This window comes from Podarcis vaucheri (assembly GCF_965113315.1).
Source record: "Podarcis vaucheri genome assembly, chromosome: 8".
NCBI lineage: Eukaryota > Metazoa > Chordata > Lepidosauria > Squamata > Lacertidae > Podarcis > Podarcis vaucheri.
Window position 1 is genome coordinate 45,520,139 of NC_138766.1, and position 13,340 is coordinate 45,533,478.

At 38.9% G+C, this 13,340-nt stretch overlaps 1 protein-coding gene across 4 annotated transcripts in view; it reads right to left on the reverse strand.

Annotated features, from left to right (window-relative positions):
• PTPRM (protein tyrosine phosphatase receptor type M) overlaps positions 1-13,340 on the reverse strand; it is a 415,073-nt gene that overhangs the window by 43,884 nt on the left and 357,849 nt on the right. For all 4 annotated transcript variants that reach the window (XM_082235318.1, XM_082235320.1, XM_082235319.1 and 1 more), the window contains 3 exons: positions 9,914-10,001; positions 4,163-4,239; positions 1,702-1,738 (listed from right to left, as the gene is read on the reverse strand). In XM_082235318.1, the coding sequence (XP_082091444.1) occupies positions 1,702-1,738; positions 4,163-4,239; positions 9,914-10,001 (202 nt within the window). The remainder of the gene's footprint in view (positions 1-1,701; positions 1,739-4,162; positions 4,240-9,913; positions 10,002-13,340) is intronic.

Consider the following 13,340-nt stretch of genomic DNA (forward strand, 5'->3'; position numbering starts at 1 on the left):
ACCAAGAACTAACTTAGTTGGTCTTTAAGGTGCTACTGGAAGGAATTTTTTTATTTTGACTATGGCAGACCAACACGGCTACCTATCTGTAACACAGTTGGCTATCACTTTAAATACCCTGTAGTGGAATAAATTGTCACTAGGTGGCAGTATAGAGCTGTTTTGTAAGGGGCAACATGAGCATCTAAATTTTAGAAACCAAAACAAAGCCATAGTCCTTCCTTCATTTTTCTGTGGTAGGTAGAAGAAAGTTGTTCTATAGAGCCAAGCTGTTGGTTTTGCACATTGAACGAAGTATAAGGAAACATTAAAATAGCAACCATATCCAAAATATCAGTAAAAAAAGGTGAGAATTTCCCAACATGTTAGGAATCAGTTTTCTCAAGGTAGAGGAAAAAATTACACCAAGGTGTCCCCCCCCCCCCGCTTCATGGCAAAATACATAGATGCGCAAGCTGGTGCTGGGATTTGGCAAAAGTGGGTGAGAACAGAAGCAAACGTCTGCGGAGTAATAGCTGCAACTCCTACTTTTGTACAGTGGGCAGGGCCAGCCCATCCCATTTCACCACCTGAGGCGGAACAGGAATTGCTGCCTCCTGCTGTGCCCCACTTCCAAAGCTGGCACACCCCGGCTGCCGTCAAACTCAGTGGGAGCCGAGGCACTCCTCAAAGCAGTGACGCTTGCTCAGCTTCTCTGTCTGGGGGTGGAGAAGATGAGCGCCAACGCTGCACACTGGAACACCTCCCTTCCCAGGAGCACCGCCTCTTGCACTTCTGCTGCCTGAGGCAGATGCTTCCCTGTCTCATGGGCTGGCTGCCTCTGACAGTGGACTACCTGCCAGCCAGAATTTCCTATAGTCCTCGCATCTCTTTATCCTCAATTCAGGCAAGAAAGAGCCATTACTACAAATCAAGGAGATATTCCAGCCAAGCAAAATCACTCGAGGAGAGTGCACAGCAGGGCTGGTGAGGGATATGGTCTAGGGAGAACCCCGAGAGGCCTGCAGAACTTCATTCATGCCCCAGACCTGAAGTTCCCCAATCTACACCAAATATTACTTCCATGAGGGGGGAAACATGCAAGTGATGTTTTCTAGGTTACTTTAATTAGTTAGTTTATTTTAGTGTTTAGATCCTGAAAATTCAACAATAGTCCTAGTGCACCAGTACATCTAGTTCATGTTCCGAGTAGAATTATCATTTTGTTTAGTATAGTATAACAGTAGCCACAAATAATATATTGTATATGCTCATCAGAGTACACAACTTAAAAAAAAGGCTAATTCCCAATCATAGATACAAGGATAAAAGTTCTTCTCTTTGAAGAATAAAATTTAAAACACCTGTTGTCTTAGCATACGAAGCCGAGTGAAGCTGCTCTGTATACTGTGCCAGATTTGGGTACAGGAGTATTAGAACCAGGAAGTTGTACAGCCATTTTTAATGAGCCTAAAGCCTAATTAAATATATACAGTACTGTTCATCACGGATTCTTTCAAGATTCTTCACTTCTGTCATAAATTGGGGGGTGTTTTGGGATCAGAGAGCTAATCTGAAGAAATCAGGTGCACTGACTATAGTATTAGTTGTTTATTACAACATAAGCGAAAGTGAAAACCTTCACAAGTGCATTTCCCACATAAAAGAGCAATACACATGTATACATATAAATGTAAACTTATAAATGTGAGATCAACTTACCTTGCGTAGCAATATAGTGGTTTGGCCTGTGATAACCCTGAAATAAATTTTTAAAAAGCGTTTTGTGTGAATCTTGCGCAATCTGTCACAGGAACAAGGCAAAAAACATAAACATAAATACACAGAAAGAAACCTACTAAGGGCAAAGGTTTCACCTTATGAATATGAGAAAAGCTGACAGGTGTAGCAGCTATAGCTGACAGGAGGCTTTTAAAGCTGTGTGTGATTAGGTAAGGAGTTACAGCTGCTGTATTCTAGAGGCTCCTGTTCTTTTCCAAGGAATTGGTCTAACCTAGTGACACCTGCAGGTAGCAGCAGCATTTGTTTAAAACCCTTTCACTTCTCAAAATTCCTGCAGCATTGCAAGGCACAGCAGCTAAGGTCAAATGTTTAAGTTATCAGGGCAGCATATTATCCACTGAAAAACTGCTTTCCTGTAATCTGATTCTACATCACCCAGATACTGTTTGGCACATCCAATCATCACATGGTTACTTGCCAGCCCAGTTCTGCTAACTGAGCAGCAGTAAAGGGAGAAATAATGTTGAAATCAGTGCTTCTCATCTGGTTATTACTACGGAACCACAAAGAACTATGGAACTTCTTCTGTGGCTACTGTTGGGCCTGGGTAATGCAAGAATTAGGCCTAAGCTCTAAACGATTGGCCATTCCTTAAAGTAGGAACATAGGAAGCTGTTTTTTATCAAGTCAGACCACTGGCCTAACTGCTCCTTATTATCGATAATATGCTTTACCACTGAGCTGCGGCTCATCCATGAAATTTAAATGGCAAGAGCAAGAAAAGTAACTGTTACGTACAATTCTATAAGGATTGTATTACACTTGCCCATCAAGGATTATTACGTTTACATTGCCTTTACATACACACTTCTAATGAAGCACAAAATTTATGTACAATTGCCACTGAAACTAATAGGATTTGCAGTTTTGGTGTACTTAAAAATTAAAAATGAATCCAAAAGAGAAACATTACAGGCAAAACTGCATACCAAGCTGTTAACAGTAGAAACTTCTTATCAGTATTAATAAAGTTAATGCTAAATCTTTTCCATCTTTAGACATCTATACCTTTAAAGCACATTCCCACCTCCTCAAAGAATTATGGGCACTGTAGTTTGTTAAGGGTTGCTGGGAATTGAACTCTATGAGGAGTTAGCTATAGTGTCCACAATTCTTTGAGGGGAAAAGTGTTTTGAATGTGCTTTAATAGTTGTTTGTGACTGGGGGAAAATTCCATTTTGTTGGACTAAGAATGGTTTGCTCAGCTCTAACTTGAAAACAACAAGAAGAATTCAGTCCTGTGCATTAGGATTCTTCCATCAGTTGAAGCATTTTTGCTTGCCAGGTGGAATGATCTCCCCTCTGCTCCCCGTGTGTGCTATTCTGGGGGATCTTAAGTTTCGATTTAAAGCTAAATTAACCACTATTTAGAAGCATTTAGTTTACAGCATGGCAAAACACACACTCCTTAACGCTGAGACTGCCAAATAAGATGTGCAATTTGCTTGTTGAAATTCTTGCAGGGTAAAAAAATGCAATAAACAAACAAACAAATAAACTAGTTTTAATTAACTGAGAAAGAAATGATCTAAATTCACTTTTGTCATAGTAATTGGGAAATTGTGCATATAAGGTATTGGCAGCTTTGTCACAAGGTGTCACTAATGAAGATAAAAGCAATGTTGATATCAATTAAGATGACTAGGTTGTTCTGAGTTACTAAACATTAATGTTATGTGTGAACATGAAAATTACTGATTTTCTTTGCAGACTTAGTACTTAAAATGGCATTGACTCTTCCTTGATTTCCAGCTCTACTTTTGATTTCATTCTTTCTATGCCCCCCAAATGCTGTCTCTTAAAGAATTTATTCTAATGTAAAACATTAAGTTAACATGATGCAGAATGAACAAAGAAGCAGTCTTCAATAATTAAACAGCATACATATTTAATGAACTGTCTTGCTTGCATTAGAAGTCCTGGTTAACAGATGCAGTCTATACTTTGAAGGCTGCTTAAAAGTGCCGAGATGACAAGAGATTGCAAGCCACTGCATTAGGAATTATAGAGTTTTGTCACATTAATATGCAAACAGCCCCCCTTTAAAAATTGAATCATGCCAAGTTGTTGACAGAAAATGAAAATAACATGTCTTTGGTCCCCCATAAATTTCAGGAGGAAAAGTAGCCAGATAAAATTACTGGCAAGTCTCCACTCCAATACATGGCAATTTTAGGAAATGTCTGATTTTATTTTCTTATTAGCAATCTTTGGTCGTTTTAATCTCAACTCTAGCATACAAGAGGGGGTCTCCAGATTGGTTTCTCACAGAATTTAACAGCTGGCATCCTGATTGCATGCAACATCATTTGAAATATCAAATGAAAGTCTTTCCTTAAAATAATACTGTTAAATTTCTTGTCTAGATGAGTATACATACATCGATATAATTTCCATTGATGTAGTCAGAGTTTAAGTCCCCTTCAATGGGCTGCAGCCTAACTCGAGAATGATCATCTGAAATAGAACACATAACACATGCATTAAGGAATTTGTATTCTACTCAATACTCATCAAATAACAGTCAACATCAAATAGTCACATGGATAATAGAAGGAACACAAGATGACAAGATACATTGTCCCCTCACAATGCTATGATTACTTTAAAAAAACATAAAAAGAAAACAAGTCAGTTGGCCCCGTCCTCAGGGGTAGAATAAAACCTGAAATAAACTTCCATCCAAAAATCTTTATGGTTTTCAGTGTTCCTCCCCTAACAGTGTTTTCGTAAACAAAGTTCAGACTGAAATGCAATATTAGTGATGATTTTGAGTTGGCACGACTTTCATGCACTCCTTATTACAAACCATTTCTTCCCAATTCTTAGTCTTTGTGTGATGCAAATCAGTCATAGGCTTGCTGTTTGTGGACCACAACATTTTCTTCCTGGATCGGTTGCCAAGTGCAAAGACATTTGAAAGCCTTCTGAATTAGAACTCAACTCCTTATGTTATCTCCGTGGAGGCTGTCCTCTGCGTTCCAAGCAGAAGAATGAATAGTTAGGATGCAAAAGGAAACAGGTAACACCATGGAATAATGTGTATTGCTCGGTTTGTGGTTGTTCGTGTTACTGAGATGTTTCAGTCAAGATGTTAATACACAGTCACAATGTTACATTCCAGTTTCCATGTGAAAGGCTGCTTGAAGGCTTCAGCATAAAATAGCACTCATGGGGGCTGAGCTCTTTGGGCCACACCTCCAATATTTTTGGGGAGGGGGTGGGCTCCCCAATGTCCTAAAAATTAGGGAGTCGAGGAGGCCATCAGCGGCCAGCTCCTTCTCCGCCTCCAACCTGCCATGGAGAGAAAAGAGGCTCAAAGCAGTCCGCCGCTGGTGGCAGTGGTAAGAGGAGGAGGGGGAAGCTGTGCTGCCGCCATGTTTAGGTCCTCCGTCAGCTCCTCCCAATGTCCTGACATCACATGTGTGATACACCACCACCCCGCACCAAACTGCTCTCAACAAACTGGCGCCTCTGATCACCTGTACCATGTGGAGACTTTCCATGAAACTACCCATGATACAGAAACCTTTCAATTGACTTCCGGCATGATGGCAATCAGGTCAGAATCTACTCTGAATGCTGGTGGAGAATGACAGAGCACGTGCACAGCGACACTTACATGCACCTAGCAACATTTCTACCTTCCATTAATTCAGTGCAACTCACTTTAATTTGATATCCACCACAGTAAATTTTCCACTATTATACGTGTCATGGTATTGGAGTTGACCTGAAAACGTACTTCAGATCACTGTAGGTTTATGGGCCATGGAATAAAATCGCTCTCTGTAGGAATATGAAAGGGGTTTCTGTATTATCACAGAAATAAATTACCTGGAAGTGTCAATGTGATTAGGTGTGCAGTTGTAATTTAGATAGGGAAACTTACTGATCACCCACCAGCTGAATATTACTATACTTTCACATTACAATTATAATTTAGATTCAAAATACAATTCAAATTTAAATAATAAAAAATAAAAATCAATTACTCACAGGTTTACCAGGCCAGAAAGATTATACAAAGAAGGTAAGTATTAAGAAACTCTGGGGGGAAAGTGAGCTACCTGTACTCTGAAAATCAGCGGTTTTACTCTGCAGTTAGGGAGGCTACTTAGAGTAACTAGATTCATTCTCTCTGGAGTTGGAGAATGAATAAACAAGCAACCTTTACTCTACTTTTTCCTCTTCACTTGTCACCACTTTCTGAACAAATAGTAACTTGTTAAAGTAAGAAGAAATATAGTGTTGTTTTAAAACAGGAATACCCAACATGTTGCACTTCCAATTTTCTGGACAACAACTCCATCATGCCTGAAAATTGGACATACTGGCTGGAACTGATGGGAACTGTAGTGTGAAACATCAAGACAGCACCACCCTGGCTACCCGTTCTGAATCATTGCATTGTTGTTGTTGTTTTGCTTCCCCACCCCTCTTAGCTTCAACCTCTGTTGAAAATGCAAGACATAAACTACCTAAACAAACCAACAAATCAACATCAGGGCAGCATCTCTGGAATATATTCTGTATGTCTGTTTCCACGGGTGTCTCTCTGGATGCATTACAAATACTCATGATACTACTTTTAAATGACTGATTAACTGTGGAAATTGGAAGAGTACGTCTTACAGGAAAGATTATTTCCCTTAATGCATTCTGCAAAACCCTCAAGCACATCAGTAATATGATACCTTGGAAAGCAGAAAGATAAAATTATGGAATTCCACCTGGTTTTGGTTGTGTTTTAAAAAAAGTCCATGTCGCTCTCAGATTGTGATTAAATGCTATTCCTTAAAATGGTGTTTGTGCTCTCATGGCCAAATTCACAAGGCATGTTTAACTTATGTTCAATTGGAATGAAAGGAGGATTGTGTCATGGGAAGTTTATTTCAAGACTAAACAGTTTGCCCTCTTGTATGCCCCTCTGTAAGTAGGTTCTTCTGGAAAAACTCACGACATGTGCACAACTCTTTGGAATACAGTCATAACTCGGGTTGAATGTGCTTCAGGTTGAGTGCTTTTGGGTTGCGCTCCGCAGCAACCCGCAAGTAACAGAGCGTGTTACTTCCAGGCTTTGCCGCTCGCGCGTGCGCTCAAAATGGCGTCACGTGCATGCGCGGAAGCGGCAAAATGCGACCCGCGCATGCGCAGACATGTCGTTGTATCTTACGTTCCATTCAGAATGCGAACGGGGCTCCGGAAAGCATCCTGTTCGCATCCCGAGGTACCACTGTACTGCCTTAGTTGTCTACTAAACAATCCTGCAGAAATATGTTGACTCTTTGTTAGCTGTACTAGCTCTGTCAGACAAACAGGAATATGTAAATGCCTTTTTGCTAGAGCAAGCACATACGACTTTGAATGCATTACGGTAGTGGTTACTTTCTAGAGGAAACTAGATTGTAACAGGCATCTTGTGGAAATTCATATTTTCTTTACTATGCGAGTCTGTATTTTTGAATAACTATAGCAGAGGACTCAAAGAGCCCGAACCTGATGGTACAAAAGCTTCTTATTTTCCAATCCTTATGGGGAAATGGATGGTGCATATTTACTGCACCCTTTAGGAGGGCAGGAAGTAAAGAGCTGTTTTATGGTGCTTTACAGTGGATTTAGATTCCATTACTGAATATGCGTAGTGATAAAAGGATGTGATGCTGCTGATATTAAAATATTTTACCTCTGTATCGCTATACCAAAGCCATTTTGACAGTAACAAGTTGCAGCGTATAGTTATTAGAATGCTGGATATTGTTACAAGTTTGTGAAAGCGCCTATCACTTTGGTTTTATGTAAGAGGATGGTCGATAAAACAAGCTTAATGTACCTAAATTGTTCCAAATCTTTCTCCAGCCGTTACACTGGTGGGAAGCTAGGAAATATTTTGCTAAGAGACAAACTTCTGCAGCTTCAGGGGAGGTACCTGAAGGGAGTCCATGCTGAAGGTCTCTGGGGATATGATGCAGTTAGCAATTGTAGTGTCTGCTTTAGGCATTTGGCCACTTCCAATATTGCTTTTATTTTTTTAAAATAGATATTCGAATGATAATATGAGCCACTTTAATTAATAGGAAACAAATCCAACTGCTCTGGAACGTTGGCTGAGCTGCTTCTTTGCATTCAATTTGTTCAGCTATTCTTTAAACTAAGGCACAGACATGGTAAGAGGGATGGATGTCACATGCCTGCTCTTTGCACTACAATAATGGTGCCAAGAAAAAGGGCAGTTTTGAAAGCTTCCTTGGTAAGAATTCTTTCTTTACACCTTCTCAGAAGTGTCTCTTCCTTGCAAGCAAATGCCTCATTCAACATACCCTTCTTCTATTCACTACATAATATGCCCTCCTGTAAATGTACCCAGTGTCAGCTAATGCGTATTTGTCAAAATCCATTACCCTATTTTAGCAAACGTTCCACACTTGTATAACCCTTATTCTTTAATGGTTCTACTTTTAAGTCAAGAGACCTTCAGATAAGAGGATGGCAAAGCCATTAAATGCTTTCCTCATAGTGAACATGAACCTTCGCTAGAGGCCGTCTTCAAAAGGGCGAATGCTTATTATTTAGTGTCATCATTTACCTATCTGTGTGATTAATTAAAACTCTGATCCAGTAGGAAATGAAGACTGCAATCCTACACACACTTACCTAGAAGAAAGTTCTGTAATACTTGTGGGGAAAGTGTCATGAATGGCTGTAAGCCACATGAGGAAATGGGGTCACAGACTATTTTAATTACATAAAATGTGATGCTCAACTCTCTTTGGACGTCTTTAGTTTTACTGACTAAAGGAGCATATTTTAAGCAACATGTGTCTGAAGCTAGTGTAACTGGCATTGGGCTGTAGATGTAGCAGTTTGTAGACAATATATTTTAAACAAAAACAATACCATCATTGCTTACTTGATATTTACACAAACCTTCAGCCACAGTGGACACAATCCAGCAAATGTTAGGCATTTCTGAGAGCCAAACTAAATGTGCAGGCAGTTTCACATACAAATAGGAATGAGATGGTCTGCTTATGAGTTCAAGGGTGGGAACTAAAACCCAACCTCCTCTCCTGCCTTGTGTTGCTGTACTCTATTTAAGTAGTTTCTCCTTAGCTGCCTCCAGTATGAGACATGAGCTGGGCACTGAGAAGTTTGCTTCAAACCTACAGAGCACAGTGTTATAGATAAGGGAGGGGTTGATTTTCCCCTCCTCCCCATATGCTTTTTTTAAAGAAGACATGTGTAGACCCTCCCCTCCTTCATTTCATGTGCTTAATAGACACACATCTGCCGCACATGTCTACTTTGGTTCTCAAAGTCCCACTGAAATAAATGGAAATCAAGTGTACCACTAACACTTAAATGGGAGCTAGGTGTGTTTCGCTTTCACAGCATTGCGCTCCCCACTTCTGTATGGAAACATTATGGTTGAAGCATTACGTATAAAAACATCACAGCTGAAATATGAGACAAGTTATTATATGTGTACTTATCAACAGTACTGATTCCACATCAATAATCAGTAATGTAGTACTGTAACAACCTGTCTCATATTTCAACTGTAATGTTTTCAGGACAGGGGACCATATTTCAATTTCCTTTTTTCCCATTGTGCTACTGTAGGAGGATCCTAGACCCTAGAGAATAAAATATATCATTATTAAATATAGCTTGGTTCTATCCTTCCTCTGAGGAGCTCAAGGTCACCAGCCTGGGTGCCATGGCTAAGATACAAGGTAAAATCCTTTCCTGCAGTCCAACACTAATCACTATTCCACACTGGATCTCTCGCCAATTCTGTTCTGAAGTCTTTAAGCTATTAAAGTACTTACTTCTCCCATATTCTTTAATTATGGTGGCTGGAGCTCAGTTTTTTACTCCACACAAATAGATGGTAATTGTTTTATTGATTTGTTAATTACTTTGTATAGTTTATGCTGCATTTGTGATGTTCTATTATGTTCTGGTTATTTATTATTTGTAAGCCGCTTTGGGATTCATTTGAATGAAAAGCGGCAAAGAAATACAATAAACGAAGTCAACACAAATCAAACATATAGAGGTGGGCAGCGTTGTCAAGTTGCTAAAAGGAAATTTACACAGAGGTACAACTACACTTGTCAACACTTACATGCAATGATATTCCCATATCTATTCTTCATTCGGTTCTCATCTTTTTTAGCTGAGTCCCAAGGTGCAGACTGTCCTTCAAAGAAACTCTGTTAAAAAGAAACAGGGGAAGCAAAAACAACACTAAGCGAAAGAATATGTAGTAGAACAAACACTGAAGATAACACAGAAAGACACAAGGAGAAAATACCACAGCAACGTGCAAAACACGTAAAGACTGAACTGTAGTTATTGTTTGTTCCTTTGCTTGTTACTTATAAGTAATTTCATGAGCAGTTATGAAAACATTGTTCTTTTTAAAATAAACGAAGGATCAATAGATTTAGAAGATAAGGCTGAAGCATAGTACAGTCGAGTATTAGCAGAGATAGGATGAGCCGGACATTCAGAATAATGACAGCAAAAAAGAAGTGAAAGGTTTTTAAGAATCATCCTGAAACTTTTAGAGGTCATTTCCATTACAGCAAGAGTCAAAAGTTTATCCTGCTCTGATTATCATGGATCAGTGAGGCTCAATATGGTGTTTAAACTTTCAGAATACACAGTCAACTGAAGGTATGAAATACTCTTTCAATACCCCGGACACACGTGTGGCTTCTTCAGATTTAAAGGTCTGTATACACACATTTAAAGTGCATGGCTTCCCCCCAAGAATCCTTGAAATGTAGTTTGTTATGGGTGTTAGGAATTGTAGCTTTGTGGGGGGTAAGTTTTTAATATTTGATGAATTACTGTATTTTAATCTTTTGTTGGAAGCCGCCCAGAGTGGCTGGGGAAACCCAGCCAGATGGGAAGGAAGGAAGGAATGAGGGAAAGAATAAACAAACAAACAAACAAACAAACTATAGTTGCTAAGATGGGGTGGGGAGTCATGTGCTTTAGATATGTTTTTATGTATGGTGTGTATGCAGTCCATGAGAAAGGAGCATCATTCATTTATTCCATATTGTTCACTGGATCATTAAGGTTGGGACAACTTGTCATGACTGGATTTCTCTTTAAAAGGACAGAACTCCATTATGCAGCCTAAATAAGGGGGACCCAATAAGACGCGATTTAGTTATAAAGGCTTTCCACTGAAGAAAAGACTTTTATAGCTAATGGCACTTGGCTAAATGGCTTTTCCTTAGGCAATACCTCTTTGCATGCAATTCATGTCCACATTTGTTTTGTTAAAATCATTATTTACAATACCTCATAAGATTATTGAATTTCCAGGAAGGGGAAAATGTTTTCATCATGCAGATAACCTGGTTCAATATTTGCTTAACCATAGCACTGTATTATTTAATCAGGTTTATTTAAGAATTAATTCATTTGGGTTAGGAGTGCACATTCACTGGTCAACTAGGGATGAAAGTAGGCAGATAGATTTCCATCCCAGGCTGTATTTGTCCCAAGCAGAGGCGTTTCTCTTCCGCTACAGCTTGGCTTTCACTACAACCCACATTGCTTGTCTCCTATCTGCTATATGGCCAGATCTAATGTAAATAATGATGTAATTGATTTCAGTGCATCTCAATGGAAAAGGGACAACTAAAACAATCCAGAAAACACTGTAAATATTTACATGATGTTTGTGGGCTAAAAAAACAAACAACAAAGGCAGAAGATACTACTTGTCTTTGCTTGCATGATTTCCATTCCTGACCTCCGACGAAAATGAGAATGGCAGCAATTCCCACTCTCGTTTCCCTTTCTGATGGAATTATCTGACATCCCTGGTTAGAGTTCCGTTGCCATAGGGATTTGTGTGTGGCAGAAATGGTTTGTGCCTGCTTGGCCCCATTACCTGCCCTACCTGTGCTCAGCATAACTTATGAAAGAGCCTGTATGTCTGGGCGTAGGCTCTGTACATAGAACTGGGGGCATACAGTGTTCCCATGTGTACAATTTGTTGGTATGAAGGCTGTTTCAGAATGGATGCCAAAAGCACCAAGGACAGCGGTCATGAACCTGCACCTTCCTATGTATACTCACTCTCCTCAGAAATAATAATCCTTCATTGTGAATAATATTTTCTCTAGTAAATACAACAGCAATTGTCTGATTCTGAATGCATAAGTGGTATCTTTAGGCCTGTGAGTGCTGTAGGAAACAGCTTCCATTTCTCTGCCTCTCTCTCTCTCTCCCTGACCTGCCATCCACCAATATAAATGCTCAGTCTCCCCTAATAAAACTTATGAACAGGACTTAAAACCCTTATAAGATAAAGTTAAAAATTTGAATAGAAAGAACATCCTTCTCTATTTAACTATAAGTACTTTAAGAATAATTTTCACAAAAACCAATTTAAATTTTAGAGACATCTAGCAGCCTCTTCTCCTTTTAAATTCTAATGCCGGGTCTTACAAAAGGGAAGATTTCTATATGAGGCTTATTCTGTATTAATATGAAGAATGTACGAAGAACAACAACTCAAATTCAACTGTAGCAACACACTCCTTGGCACTATAGTTAACTGTAACAAAGTAAATTGTCTTTCAGATTTATCTCTAAAACAATGAACCTCTAGAGTGAGCAGATAAGTTTTTATAATTCTCCTCTTATTCAAAGAATTCCCTAGGTTCAATATACACATTTATGATATAATTAATGTACAAGGTGTGTGTGTGTGTATCTAAAATTTACATTTGTTCTCAAGCTGCAGTCCCCCTCCCCACTTCCTGCAATAAAAATGGTTTCAGGAGGGTTGAACAAATGCTTTCGCTGAAATGTATGTGGCATTTTCACAAATAAACCCCAATTTCATTCTTTATAGTATGTAATTAAAGTGTTGTTTCTGACTATATCTCATATATTCTGCAGCAAGTCAGTGAACCATGGAAACACTCATAATAGTAGAACGTCTATAATACAATAAAATGAAACCACTCCATGAATATCAACTACTTTGCATTTTCAGAACTATTTCTGAATACTGTGTATAAGGAAATTGAACATTTCACAAACAAGCATATATTTTTCCTAAGCAAAACACATGCCTTGTGATTCTAAAACCTTCTCTAGATCAACCTTCCTTCATCAATTTCTGAAAGATATAATTACATGTCCCAATTGGACAACTCAGGAGACTGCAAGTACAAAATGGCAACAAGATATTTAAAATGAGAACTCCCTATTCCCATAAATAGATATATTATTACCCAGAAGGGTACCGATGCCAGAGTTATACATCATGTGCTGTAGGTTTGCCATGCAGTATGGATACAAGTTTTAGAGTTTTGCTTGTCTTTTACAATTCTACTCCATAATACACAATGAAAGTGAGTCCACAATAATAAAATGGAATACCAGAACTTGTCGCATCATAATTCATGGCTAGCTTATACATTTGGCAGAATCAAGGGGTAAAGCTATTCTCAGACTGTACCATGTGAAACTGCAGGTGGGGGATTCCAGGATAAATACTACTCCATAAAATTATT